A 15,557-nucleotide genomic window follows, 5' to 3' on the forward strand; every position below is an offset into this window, starting at 1 on the left:
CTACAGTATATAGCTCGCGCTGTCTTATCTATATTGAAATATGTAATGTCTTCGGGCCTCTAGAGATATCTTGAAGAATTACAGCATTACCTAACTTCCCCTGTGAGCGTATACGTGTCCTTTCAGGGGACCATTAAGCCAGAATTTTGCTAAACGGTAAAGAAAACAGAAAATAGGAAAACAAACTGTACATGGAGCATGAACACAGAGCAAGCCATGTGAGCTGTATAATATTTTTTAATGTGTGCTGAAAAATTGCTGTAAAGGTAATTGACCAGTAAGCTGAAAAACTGTGATGACATTTGCCACATGGTTGAACCCAGTTTGAAGTTGTGCACTTTTTTTTTCTGTGCCAGTGTATGCAGGACCATCCCAATCCAGTTAATAATCATCATCATCATATCACAACAATCTGTGCCATCCCAACCTCCTCAACATGTGAAAGAAGATAAAAAATGTTCAATTACAGGTCAGTACAGAATAACTGATTCCCATGCATGTATCTAGGATGACTCTTTCAGCTAAATCACTGGGTTTCTGTATTATGAAGGACGCTAATTGTGACGCTAGTTGAGAATTCTCAGCACAATTGGGACGAACATAACTGAGGCGTTTTAATGTGTCTGGTCTCCAGCCCTGTCCTGCTGTAACATTGCATTAACACGTGGGTGACCTTTTACAAGAGGTGGAAGGGTCCATTGACGTCAAAAAAGGATACGGTCCGTGCAGCACTTCTCTCTGAGGTGAGCATGTCTGATGCAACCGCTTTCTTAAGAGGGGTCAAAAAGCACTCAACACACTCCACTGTGTCCACTCCACTCCACTGAGAGATCAACACCTGACTCAACAATCACTGAGCATGTGAATGTACCAATCAAGTGAGGCATGACATTCTTAGTCTAGTCCATGTTATTTGTAATGATGTGCCAAAGCCAGATGTTTATGGCATAAAATGAACGACACTTTTATTATGGAGCACAGCAACAAATGTTGCTTTTTTTCTGATTAGCTTGTAGCCGGTCTAATAACCCACTATGTACGTATGAATTGATATTGCACTCTTACTCTCCAAACAATAATAAACTGTGCAATTTAAAACTGTAGGATCCACTACATTAAAGTATTGTTTTGCAGATCTTCATGCCTAATCGAGTTACTTTTAATTTATGACACGATTATGTCTGAGTCTGTGCCTGTGTGCATGTGTGTTTGTGTGTAAGTGTGTGTGTATTGGGGGGGGGGGGGGGGGTTCCTAGAGTCTGTGTCAATATTTATTTCACTTCTTAGTTATTATAAACAAGATTGCTGTCATCTATTCATAAATGAACAAGAGCACCTTAGGTTGGAAGAGTTTGTCTTGAACAGTATTCATTTTGTTTGTTTTACAATGCTAAGTGTGTGATTTGTAATAATTGTGTGATGAGCAGGTGTTGGCTTTGTGGTGTCTCATAATCCCATTGCTAAAATTTTTCTATTTGGTTCTAACAGTATGCAATTTATTCAATGTTAAGATGGAAACAAATCAATTTTTTTGGTTGAACCTGTTTAGTGATTCTCTACCCCCCCTTTCGATAAAAAAAAGTTGAATTATCCAACATTGCTGGTTTAGTCATGCCATGATGAACTGAGTCTGTCTGGGCAAGAGCTTTATTTACATATTAATTAACCGTGTATGAATTGTCAAATGAATACCAATTATATTTAAATCCATGAAATATCCACGCTACCCGAAAGCACAATTATTTTTTCAAAACCAGTAAAGTTCAAGTGAATGAACTTTCTTATGAACAATATACCTGGTTACATTTAAATCATTTAAATCAATCACAATAAATCAATCACTGAACTTTTGCACAATTAATATTTCTGAATATGAATAACGAATATGAATAATATAATATATGCATACATGTGACTATGTTTTGGATGATTTGATTGAGAATATAATATATGACACTACTTTTGTGTTTATCATCATTACCTTGCAGGCTGCTACCTACAATCAGAATGATTATAATTGTGATATGGTTGCTGTTATTTAGTATTCAAAATAATAATAAAATATGTGTGACACTGAGTTGCTGTATTTCAATGAATAATATTATAGACATCAATTTTATGAAATACTGTCCGTGAGTGTATGTTTAATAAAATTTGTAAATAATGTTTTTCTGGTTACTGAACCATGAACTAATATTAAGAACAAACACTTTCTCGTGAATTAATTCATTTATGCAAGAAGACAAAACAAAACAAAAACAAACATTTGCTCTCTGTTTAGAAATGTTTTATTAATAAAAGTTTACAAATAAGTGGGATAGTCATGTAATGTATATTAAAATTAATTTTCCTCCTTACAAATGATTTTGTGATGTGATACTTTTTTGTACAAAGATTAAAATACTCTAAATATCACTTCCTCAATTTGCAAGACTTTTCTATATATCAAATACAATACTGAATAATCAGCAGAAAAAAGACAATTTCAAAGTAAATGATAAATAAGATTAACATGGAATAGCTTTGAACTTTCTAGCTTTAAAATGACCCACCCCAGCCCTCATACATTTATAACAATTGGAAAATATGCACAAACATTTGCATTTACAAAACATATTCAGTAAATGAAATGATACACCTAGCTTTCAAACAGACAACAAAACATTGTAAAACGTGCAGTTTTTCAGCAATGTATTTTCATGTTATTGTTTAATAAAATGACTCGTCGTTTTGTGCTTTTTGTTCAGTTAAATCACTCTCAAGGAGAAGAGTGGCAGCAGGCATGAGATCAGAGATCAGAAAAAAGAGATTGTGAGGGCTGCTCGAAACTCAAATTGACTGCTGCACTTTCACAAACCTTATCTACACACTGCAAGCTCTTAAAAAAACAAATTATTCCAATGTGTTTACCCTTGAATCGAATTTATCTATTGTTTGGCTCCAACCACCATTCAAGTTTTAAGGTTGGATGCATTTAAATCCAGATCTTCCGTAGGTTTCAAATTTCAAAAGAGGATGAACTGCAACTCAGAGGGCTTTTGTTTCTTTTGAATAGCTTGAGTAGCTTTTTTCGCTCCACTTTTCTCCTTACCTAAATCCAGGTGTCTCTCTGATAGCCAATGCTCTGCTGCATTTCATTAGTTTAAGTGAGTTTAATGGCAATGGGAGTGGGAGGGGTACAATGAAGCTAACATGAAGCAAACATCAGCATGTATTAACAAGGAAATCAGACTCAAACACAATGCTGATAAAAGACTAATGTCTGTCGAGTATACATACACGCAAAAACAGACCATACATACATGCACTCACACATGCAAACACACAGACACATTTTCTCTTGTGGTTGATATTTCTTGCTCAGAACCCAGTATGTATAAAGTGCAGAACCAGTAAAGTCGAAGTTAATTACCTCACATCATTAATCAATGCAAGTCAAAATATTTCTACTTCAAAATTTAGTGGCCATTTTTAATTTATTTTTGCTCATAGTATTATTTTCCTTTTATCTTACAACAGTCGTACAAAAATAAGAGAAACTAAATACATATGTACAGATACAGGGCCAGATTCAATTCACCCCCAAAAAGTACTACTTACATTTTGAGTAATGAATAATTATCAGTAGTTATGCTTTGTATTCCTGCAGAATATCTTTTAATAATTTCAGCCAACCACTGAACCTTTAAAGTATCAAAATAAACACAAAATATTTGCTTAGTTCACTCAAACATAAAGACAAAGTGCATTGAATCGTCCCTATTGTGTCCATAACAGCAGAAGTAGGTTGAATGGGTACATTGAGTAGGTTGAGAATGTTGAGTCAGCATTTCTAGCTGGTGTGCAGGTGCTTCTTGGCCGTGAACACTGGGTCCACTGACGCCACTTTGGCCGCCATGAAGGAATGTATGCAGTGCAGAACAGCAGTCAGGTTGGCAAACTCTAACTCCTGCGATTCAATGAAAAACATTTTAAAGGTAAAAGATTACATTTAAACTGGAAACAGAGACATGCAGTTTACAGTTAGACAGTCAATGTCAGTTACAATATAAGAGAATGTAAGTGCATCTGAATGATCAACATGAGCAATGATGATGTAGACAAGGCGATCAAACCAGTGTTAATGAAACATTGTTAAAGTTAACAATGCCAACAAAAATCCAAGACATAATCATAACTACAGTGCATACAATAACACATTATGCTATCATAAAAATAACTGAATTCATTAAATAGAAGGTTTTAGGGTTCGGGGGTGGGAAGGGAGCTAAGATGCCATCTGAAGAGGTGTATCTTCACTCTGTCCTGGAAAACAGCCAGTGATTCTGTTGTCCTGACCAATGTGGGAAGTTCATTCTCACCACTGGGGAACTAGGATAGACACGCATCTTGGCCAAATAAAAGTGATCGTGCAGGAAAGGGCAAGCCATTTCCCTGAAGAGGCAAAACAAAGCAATCTCCACTTATGCTTCAGAGGACCATGTATAAAAATTGAGTATATACTGTGTATATATAACAGCAGCATCCTGGTCTCCTTAGGAATATCATATGTACATGTTGGATCAGTAATGTCTTTAAATGAAAACTGCAACAGCCATTAAAAGATTTTATCCATAATCATTTTGAATATTATGAACATTATCAATGTTCACATGTATAACACACAATAACATGTGCTATTTAAACAGCCTGGAATATAAACAGATATAATGTGGAAAAACGTACAGTGGTGACAGTCACATGAATGTTTTATCAGTCTGTTTCTCTTACCTTCATCTCTATCTGTTTACTCTCGGGGTTCTGGAACAAAAGCTTAACCCTTGTCTTGCCATCATCAGACGAACCTCTCAGCTGGGAGAATCTGTACCTCCACAGAACCACCTGCAAGGACATTCAATGGTAGGAGCTCAGTGAGAACTGCACCAATCAGCTTAAGGAGAGTGATACATCATCGTGAATAAGCGTCAGGAAAATGGTACCACCTAGTTAATCAGTGTAAGTAGAATAGTACATCCTAGTGAATCCTATACAATATCTACTTAATTTTAAACAAATGGTACCTTTTAACCTGCTTACATATTAATTAGCCAGTGCTCTTTAGCTATTGGCTGACTACCTAAAGTTAATCTATTGCACCTAATCACAACTGCAACAAAATGAATATATTATTGGAGATATTAACAAAATCTACAATACACTGTGAAATGCCGATTGAATTGGTATTTTGGTTTAACTCTGATCCTTTTGGCTGTTATATAACGTTTTTACAGAGAAATGCAGAGGGAGATAATGTATTGCGAAGCCACATAATGGAGCAAATGAACTGAAACGGTTTTACAGGATTGCTCAGGGACGGGACACAATTGGAACTATCATGCACTTAGTGCTAATAGTGTGTGCTAGATGATACGCTGTTATATGCAGATTAAAATTTCTGACATTTTCTTCTCTGGTTATTTTTTTCGAAAGCAGTTTCTTCATTTAGCGCTTAGCCAGAATGCGCTCTTATGCAGAGTTATCAGAGGGCCTCGGGGCAAGGTTAATAAAACAGGGCTGGCAGCCGGCGGCTTATCATTGCATTGATATCAAACAGGAACGAGGCACCTCCATTAGCTTACATGGCTAGGTGGCTCCTTGCTTTGGCACCAGCAAGTGGATATGGCACAATGTGCCTTAGCCACATTTTATTAAACCTGGGGAAGGATGCCTAGAACCATTATCTTAAGATCTGTGACAACAAAGGCACACATCCAGAACAAGAATAAGACACAATGAGAAACAGTAAAGTGAAGAAGCTAAACAGCGGAGCCAAACCGATGCCAGCCAATTTGGCTCCCAGTACACATCTAGAGGCAGTTGAAATGAATGACTAATCCATAGTTTGCAATTTGCTGCTGTCGCTGACAGTAATCATTCCTTGTCAGTTGTTGAGAATAGAACTAATCAGGCTGCAGCGGACAGCAATACAGTTTCACAGCAGTGGGCCGCCTGCTGCTTTTAATGAGGGAGGCTCAGACCAGATTTACACTTGAAACATGGACCGCACTCATACTGTAATACCAGTTACCCCGTCCACAGCATTCAGCTCAGGAGAACGCCATTGTCCTATTTATAATCACAATTTGACATATGATTGCGGCGAGCTCAGAATAATATCCACATATTAATAGTCCTAGCTCTATTCCAAAGTTCTGGTATAATGACCCTAAATTATTGGTTTTAATGTGTGATTAATAACATTAATTAACATTCCTGTGAAGGTCCCTTCGAAACCGTAGCTCATGGGAGAATAGAAAGTGTTAAAACAACGTGGGATGTGTTTGACAGATACAGTTATTTTTGCCATCATTCTGGCATGTCTCTGACATGGACGTTTCCCCTCTGATTGGCTGGTGGAGTGACTGTGCGGCACCACTATTTTATTCACTCTCCACCCAGCCCCCCCACCCCACCCCACCCCCCGCAAAAAATAGAGTGAAATGCTTGCTGTGGCCCAGGAATGAGTGTTATCTTACCTTTGAGCTGCACTCTGTGCAGGTGAACCCAGACTCAAAGTCGATGATAAAGCGGAGGACCTTCCCTTGACTGCTGCACGTGTAGGTCTTTGACTGTTGAGAGAAATGTTTGGTAAATTTCATAAGGGTACAAGAGTTGTACCGCCACTGTGGTGCTGAGATTTGAACCTGCAATCTCTGAATTATGAGCTTAGTTCTTCAGGCACGACACTGCACTCCCATCAAAGAGGAACCAAAAAGAAATTTGAATCTCACATCAAGAAATGTAACATTATTGAAATAAAACTGAACACAGAACAGCATCGATAGATATTAGAGAATTAGATACATTATAACATGTTGTATGTTGTCCTTTAAAGAGTATCCTTGAAATGGCTAATAAGCTCTGCCTGGAAGCCCATGGTTTATGGAGATTGCATTTTCAGGTCAAGATGTTTGGATTTGCAGCCAGGACTTACGACTGCATAAACAGCCTTACTGAAAACTATGCCACTGATTGCCAATTCCTCTCTAATTCCCTCACCTGTGGTGATGTTTTGGAGGTTACAGGAAGGCAGTATGCTGAAGCAGTATGATCTTTAACCCCACATATATTACAACAACACAAACCCAGCCAACCCAGCCACCAAACAATAACTCTCTAAAAGTCATGCCAATTGTCATATTTGACAATACTGAAAGTGTTTTTAGTACAATGAATTATAATTAAAAAAAAACTGCTCCCATGGATGGCATTTAAAAATCAATTTCATATTTTTTTGATAAAGTTGGGGAAATCAGCATTATGATCTGCTACCACAATGAGGATTGTAATGCAAATATTGCACATTGAATCCCAGTTGCATGACACCTTGTCATATCTGCAATACTAGTCACTGCAGGTTAGATAATATTACAATATAAAAATGCTATGAATATTCTTCATGACAATTAACAGCATATATAAATCCCTGTTACAATTGTGAAACAAAATAATTCAGAAAATTCCACCATCTCAGAATAGGTACAATTTAGGGCTTTCTTCTGAAAAGTCAGCGTACTCTCTAAACAAAATCACGACAACAGCATCCCATACATTATTTACTGTGACTGTTCATTGTGCCATTTTTTCAAATAACTTCATTTCCATCCATAAAACTCCCACTTGACCTATAATTTCAGTTGTTCTAGTGTAAAAATGGAAAAATTGAAATTCTTCAGGTGGAAATGGCTGAAAATTGCTTTAAGTCATTTGAAATTTAGAGAGACACACACACACACACACACACACACACATAACTCTTCAGTTTCAGCTTCGGTATTGGTACAGGGAAGTAAAGAAGCTATTTCAGCTTGGTTCCATCAGCAGAGCAAGGGGACAGTGGTAGAAATGGTCACGTGTAAAATTAACTATTTTTTTTGCTCTTGAAACACTGTTGTGCCACCAGCATCCATGCAAGGATCACTGTAGGTGAAGTCTGTCCGTTCCACCAATGCACCAATGATACGTCACATGGCAGCCTACATCTGTCTCATATTTTGGAATGAATATTCAAAGGTAATGTAGGCCGTGCCCTCACGAGCATCGCATGGTAATGTGTAAGTCTGCTACAAGTCCATCTTAATACTTCCTCAACCCCATAAGGGGATGTTCATCAGATCATCAGACTGCCCCTCTTATTTTCTGAAGCCCAAATTGCAGATTCCAGTAGTTTTGTCTTGTAAAACATTGCCGTGAAAAGGCTTTTAGTTTCAGAATCCTGTCTATATCTCTTTTCCACAGGCTCCTTCACTCCAAGAGATATGAGATGTGGCAATTTCTTACCATGCCTGCCAGCACCTCTTTCAGCACTGCCTTTGTGAACCAAGTAAAGCAGTTTATTTTGAACTTCAACTTCAAAAGGAGGATAGCTTTCGGAAAAATGAGCCCTTCAGTTAATGATGTCAACATCTGGGCTTTGCGACACCTCTGAGTTTTGTTTGGACGGTCTCTGAGTTGACGCAAACCTGCCCCGCCCCCTTCCCAAAACAATGCTGCGGGGATGGTGGCGTAGTGCGGGTAATTACTGAAAACAGGCGCGGTGTGAGCAGTCTGGGACTTCCCTGGTGCCAGCGCAGATGTGGCTCAGTTTAAAAGCCTTGACACTTTCCTGAGGAGGCGTCCGAAATTGGGCTGCGAAGGAGAGAGAGAGAGCAAACAGCTCCGGAGGCAGTGCGGGAAAACCTGTCGCCGCGACCGAGCGTCTCGGCGTGACGCTAAGTACAGGCTTTGCGCAGCGGTAATTGGAAGGTGTTGCCGCGGCAGGGAGAGATAACTTATAGCAGTGTTCAACATGTTCTATTTAGAATTCTTGGAGTGCCTGCGTTTGTGCTGCGTGGCTTTGACTGAGAGCAAAACCTCCGTGGGCCCTGGTAGTGCATCGCTCATGCGGCGTTTCATCTGCGTTTCAAAAAAGCAAGCCGTATCTATGAGTCATCTCTGACAGCCCCACAGGAGCAAGCATAAGTAGCCGTAGCATCAACAAAGGAGGGAGGATTTCAGTTCACAGGATAGTCTGTGATCCATTGCACACCTGTGACTGACTGTAAAATGTAATGTGAGAACCGATCTCGGGTTGATCGGGTCATCGCTTGCCTGCAGTCTGCAGTCAGAGACCAAGAAGAGACCCGCTAGCAGAAGGTTCGTCAAGGGAGAACGCGTCTGCTGTCTCACTAATTATGAATTATGGTAAGAGTAAGTGCCACATCATCTTTCTAATAATAGCAGGTGTTATTGTAACGTTATGAGAGGAAATGTAAGGCCGCCATAATGATAACCATTTTTATATTTTGCAGGCTGGCCACGAGTACTTCAAAGGAAAAATTGTATTCGTCTGCTGTCCCACGTGAATTATGATAAGAGGAAACGTAACAGTGTCTATACAATAAGAGGACGTGCAACAATACCTTTATGAGCAGAGGAAGTGAAACAGCATCATTATGATAAGCACTTTTTTTCCATTTTGGCACATTGCCTTCATTTCCTTAGCTCTGAGCAGCATGTATTCACAGTAACAGTCCTGCTTATTTCAGTGATGTTTATTTCATACCTTCTCCAGCCTGGGTCTCAGACAAATCATTTCTCTCTACTCTGCTAAGGATGCGAGAGGTATTGGTAATTGGCTAGAGAACAGAGCTTCTCCCTCTAATTGAAATCCTCCATCACATCCATCAGTTGCCCACCAGAGAACGTCCCAATTTTCCGGCATTAAAGAGAAGGCTGTAGCTTTTTCATTCCAGAAGGGAGAGCATTGACATGCATGGGGAGGCTCGCGTACGCCCACGCAGCAGATAAAGTACAGTGCCTTGGGTTAGCCTGCAGCCCGCGTGCGCTCGCACATGAAAAATAAACAAACTCTCGTTTTTAGAGCTTCCTTTGCTCAGCGACACCATTCCAGGGCGCCATGTGGTGTCAGCACAGTTCACAGGTTTTTTAAAAAATTTTCACGTTTTGTTAAAAAAAAGCTGTTTTTCAAATACAGGGTAAACACCAGAAGACAACCATTTATTGCGATAAACTGTATTAGCAAACACGACTGCTGTGTTCACTGTTGTTATAGTGCCGAAGGTATCTTGCATTCCCAAAAAGTAAAGAAGGAATTGATTTAACTACTGTCCTTCCCAGCATCAGTTTGTAGTGCAGAAATAACAGGGGCTTGTTTTCCAGTTACTGAGCGTCTCAGGGGGGTGAAGTCAAGTTATTAGCTTGGATTGAAAAACATGCAAATTACTCTCCATTTGCCGAAGCCTTCATTTTATTTGCTTGCGAGTTAAAACGTGCAAATTACAGCGAAGACTGACTTTATTGTAATTCCGTCGTGCCAAACTGCATCTTCTACTGCTGCTCATCCAGTCAGTTATGAAGACTTGCACATAAATCCTTCCCAATAGAGCTCCGGACGTCGTGTCACGATTGGATTCGTTGACACCGCCATGTTGGTGTCAGGAAAGCTGACAGGCAAAATAAGGCCAAATGAATGGGGGCAGCATCACGTTTCAAGCTTTGTGAGTTCACAACACACTTCAATCAAAAATACATTAATCAGTTTATTAAAAAGCTAAACAGCCTGGAAGGCTGCAAGTGAACAAAAGCTGGATTGGTCATGAATGTCAATGAATGAATTCCTTCTAAAAACGGCAATCATCACTGGAGTTGCCTAGAGTGAGTGCCACTCTATATCCAGTTAAATGTTTAAAACACAGGTCGTTGTGTTTTTCTCACCCATTACAAAGTAACATTTGCCTGTTTCGAATAGGCTTTAAAGAACTATTTTTTTACATGTAAAGCTAACATTATGATAAACAGTCATTTTAATATGGTTTAACTGCAGATATCGGTTTAGCTTATCGGTTTAGCTGCAGGTGCCATTATCAGATGACAGAAATCCATTTATTTACAGGTTTTTTTGGCATATGATAAAAAGATCTCCCTTTTCTATGTCTCCTCTTGTAACATCCCAGGACATACAGTAACAACTATCTACCATTTTTAAATCAAAATAAAATTTCAAATGAAAGGCACTAAATGAATGGTGCTCCCAGATTTCTGCCAATATGGCGTAGTTTTAATCAAGGCAGATGCATGCTGGGATTGTGTGACACAACATTGTTGATGTTAGATCTGCAACTAGACCGGGTCATTATACCCCTTTTCCACAGTAAAGCTGGAACCAGGCTGACTCATTGCACTGCTTTCTCAATGTGAAATGACTCATCTATCTCAACTTGGCTCTCTGACACAAATCTATTGATGTGAGCAGTCCTCCTTCAGCATAATGTACACATTAATGACTGCTTTTGACCCAATAATTATTATTTAATGACTATAACAGGTGAGTTCTTCATATTTATAACTGATATTAAAACTTGCATGGAGTGCTGTTTTGCACTCTGCTGGTACATAATCTTGCATTGCTTAAGACAGGGGTTCCCAAACTCAGTCCTAGGGTCCCCCTGTGTATTTAGGTTTTCGTAGTAACCAGTAGCAATATCAGAATTTTAATAAGCTGTTATCTTTTCTTAATTCGGTACTTTCACGTTTAGAAGGATTATTTGCCCTCTTAAGCCACATTATGTAAGAAGTAGCAATGCATGCCATAAAGAATAAAATTCCCATGTTCATATTGTGCTTATTGAGTTATTTTGCAAACAATTGCATAAAAAAGTTAAACTTCAAATTAAAGACTGAGGTGAATTAATAGGCTCTTAATTGGTGAAATTGTGGACACCTGGCCTCTAAAACTAACTATCTGGAAGAAAATGAAATATTAAAAGACAAAGAAATTGAAAAAGAATCAAACCTCCATTGTGTTAATAATTTTTTTTTTTTTAATTATGAAAGAAATTAAACATGTATTCAACAATCTATTTAGGATCCCATGATTTACCTCTGTCTTTCATTTGATCAAAAAAAGTGGAAGATTTTTATGTAATTGTTTGCAATGTAGCACAATAAGCACAATGCAGCACAATATAAACATTGGAATATTATTCTTTGTGGAATGCAAAGCTAAAATAAATTAGCAGCTTGTTAAAATTATGGGATTGTTATTGTGGTTAGAACGAAAACCAGCACACACAAAGGGGCCACAGGACCGAGTTTGGGAACCACTGCCATTAGGATACTGAGGCAGTTGCAATATTCTTATGTGTGAATATATTGCATACTCCGCTTGCAATGTAAATAATTTAAATTCTGCTCTGTGAGGCAATGTGGATTAGCATGTCAGACTCAAAAATGAACTATGGTATAAATAAAAAACAGCATATACCCTCAACCTTTCAATAAACACAATTAACCTTTCCAGTATGAGCCACCCCCTCAGTTACACACACTACTCTATCTATGCTTTAAATTCAACTCAAGGCCTTCTAAGATGTCCAACCTGTGGCTATGGACCACTTTAATCCTTTACCCAACCTCCAATGCAGGTTGTAGTGCAGTTGCTATTGAACATACCAGGACATAGATACTTGTCTAAACTATGATATCACTATATCATAGATCTGACAGCACATTGAACTGTTGTATCAATTAAAGGTGTGTGTGTGTGTGTGTGTGTTGTGTACACAGTTTTAATCATTTTTATTTCTTTCTCATTTATCATAGAAACACACAGTAGAATCCCCATGATCCTTTCCCAACATACTCCATCTGCCTAGAATCATCTGGGCTCAGACATGTTCCCAGAGAACAGCAGGCCTACTGCTTATTCTGACAATTCTATCAGCTTTTCCAAATCCCTGAGACCTCTCGTGGCGTTGTTTATTCCATAGCATTAAGAGAGGCGTGCGGCAAAACTGCACTTTTCACCTCGCGCGTTACTGAGAGCACGGCCAGCAATCAGAAGCTCTTTTCTCAGCCCCGCTCCACGCAGTTACATGAGACCGACCTCCATCTCTTTCATCCTGCGCTAATACATGTGGACATTTCCCACTGGCTCCGTTGTAAAATCCCCCTGAGAACTTATCTCCACTGGTTCTCCAAGCTTCTCAGGGGCCAAGCATCATGGAGTAATTCAACCCTCTGCCCACCACCCATACCCCTTTTGAACAGCACCATGAATCTGTGCTTAGGAAGACTGAGTACAAAGGTGGAATACATTTGTACCTATAATTTCTTATCTGAAAAGCTGAGAAGTGGTCGGCACAGGCTCACAGTTGAAGATCACTGAAAATTGGCCCTGCCCTTGGCCCTAGCTGGCTCCCCTTGTTTGTGTTTTCAGATGACCCACATCTCCTCTGACAGTCTCTTTCACTTGTATTATTTATGTCTATGGTTAAAGGGTCCCAACTTCATGGTCCGAAGGTCCACGGGGGTTTTATTCTCTTCTTATCAGTGTAGTACTTTCAGGGGGAGAATCACACTCTGCTGCTTAACAACTAGCCCAGTTCTGAATTCTTATTCGAAAATGAATATGAACTTGGTCAGAAATTGTGCAAAAAACTCCAGTCCAGGATTCATTCAGTTAAGGATTACAACATTACAATGAACACTCAGCTGACCAGTTTATAATCTGATTTCACTTTTAGCTGAGAAAATCCTCAGTACAGCATTGAGCTACAGTATGTGGTTTCATGGATTGTATAGGTACATTTAGTTCACACATAACTACATTTCACATACAATCCATTTACACAGATTATTTTGTTCTGTAGTAATGTAGGCAAGGCACATTGCAAGACAGCTTCACTTCCATCTACTAGATCGCACGGTTACGCAAAATCACCTGATAAATAAAAGAAGCAGTGAAATAAACTTCACTGGAACCACTGAAATCAGTGCAAACTAAATGCAAACTTAGTGCAAAAATCTAAATTTTAACATTAAAAGCTACTTAATTTTGGTATGAACAAAGTGATTATTTATTATTTGTAAAGTTAAGAATAAATGTGTATTAAATCCCAGCCAGTCTTGATTGTTATTGAGAACTAAACAAACTTTTGAATAAATTCAAGTGAAATTAAATTTCTTATCTTTTCTCATGCATCTACTCACTAGAAGAGAGCATGCCCCCCTGGACTGCTGATGTTATTACATCTAGAACACAGTTTCAGTACAAATAGCCTCCAACCAGGATAAAGGTTAAAGGGCAGCAAACACGAGATGAGGACAGTGAGTTAACAAGCCCATGACTGGTAGCATTGTTAATGAAAATTGATCATTTTGGGTATCATGTAGTACATGCCAAATGATAACACTAATTAAATTAGCTGGGTAGCTTGTTTATATTGGTATAACTAGCATGCCAGTATCAGCTAAAAAAACTCCAATAACTTATTCTGTTGAACACTGAACATTTCAGTTGTTGTTCCAGAAGTTCATTTTTTTGCATATTCTTGGAGACTAGCACACTAGCTGAGTAGAAAGTACCTCTCTGACATTAGCCAGTTTTATACTGAAAAAGGAATCATACCTCACTAGCGATGAAGCCAGCCAAAATCCTCATCGCTGCTGAGACACCTTTTTTTTCTATGACAATTCATTTTCTTACATTAATGCTGTAAAAAAAAGTCATTTTTCCCTCCAAGGAAGAAACTTTGTAACTCATAATTGATCTGATTTCCTTGAAAACAGTTATATGTACACCAAAGGAAATTTTCATATCTGACTCCAGGACACAGAAAGTGCATGCTTGGGGCATTGGGATTTCACAAGGAGATTGGGACTCATGATTTATTTAGCAAGAATCAAGCAGAGTCTGGACTCCCTCTGGCAAAAGATATCCCATGGTGCATCGCTTTGAGGTCTCCCTCTGCTGTCTCCAGTTTTGCTAACAAGTGCGGAGTCTCGTAGGAATAGACTCTGGTGAGGGCCTGAGTATTGTTTGCATCAACAGATGGAAATGTGTTCTACCTCATGTCCATCAAAGCTGCTCATATCTAGTCATGCTGACGAAAAAAAATGAGGACACTGAAATGCAAACACTATAAAATCCTACAGAGAACAAAGACCTAGATATACATAAAGGCATACAAGCAGGTTTAGTTAGTTGGTCGGTTACTCAGCAAATGTGCTCCTTCTGTCTGATTGCATAACATTCTCGTTGCACTCTGTCTTGATGATAAACTTTGCCAACTTTCAAGCAATGTTGGCGCCGTACCTCATTTCTTACAGTCTTAATGAAATAACAAAGCACTTCATTAAATTTCTTATTGCAATTAACTGACCCAGAGTGCATCATATAATTTGATATATCTCTCACAGCAAAATGCCTGGTTTAATCTCATATAGTCCTTTAATAACAACAAAATCACTCACAGAGGGAAATTAACACACTGCATTTCATATCAACAAATTATAAGATGTCTCACTGGAGAGTCTTAATAAATATATGTGTTATACAAATGACAATATAACAAGTTTTTGAAAATATTATTTATTTTTGAGACAATGAAAAGTCCCAAATTACTGATGGGTGTAAGAATAAAAATTTCTCCCTGTTTTTAGAGTCATCTAATTTGTCCTGTAACAGGATGTCAGCAAGGAAAATAAATCAGACCAGAAGAACAGGCTGTTGGCCA

General features: G+C 38.6%; 1 protein-coding gene across 1 annotated transcript in view; it reads right to left on the reverse strand.

Annotated features, from left to right (window-relative positions):
• Positions 1–2,277: 2,277 nt before the first annotated feature.
• The window catches only part of sntg2 (syntrophin, gamma 2), a 76,295-nt gene continuing 63,015 nt past the window's right edge, over positions 2,278–15,557 (reverse strand). The window contains exons 15-17 of the mRNA XM_064331031.1: positions 6,516–6,608; positions 4,771–4,881; positions 2,278–3,949 (exon numbers count right to left, since the gene is read on the reverse strand). Coding sequence (XP_064187101.1) covers positions 3,833–3,949; positions 4,771–4,881; positions 6,516–6,608 — 321 coding nt within the window. The 3' untranslated portion in view covers positions 2,278–3,832. The remainder of the gene's footprint in view (positions 3,950–4,770; positions 4,882–6,515; positions 6,609–15,557) is intronic.

This window comes from Anguilla rostrata, chromosome 1 (genome assembly GCF_018555375.3).
Source record: "Anguilla rostrata isolate EN2019 chromosome 1, ASM1855537v3, whole genome shotgun sequence".
In the NCBI taxonomy this organism is placed as follows: domain Eukaryota; kingdom Metazoa; phylum Chordata; class Actinopteri; order Anguilliformes; family Anguillidae; genus Anguilla; species Anguilla rostrata.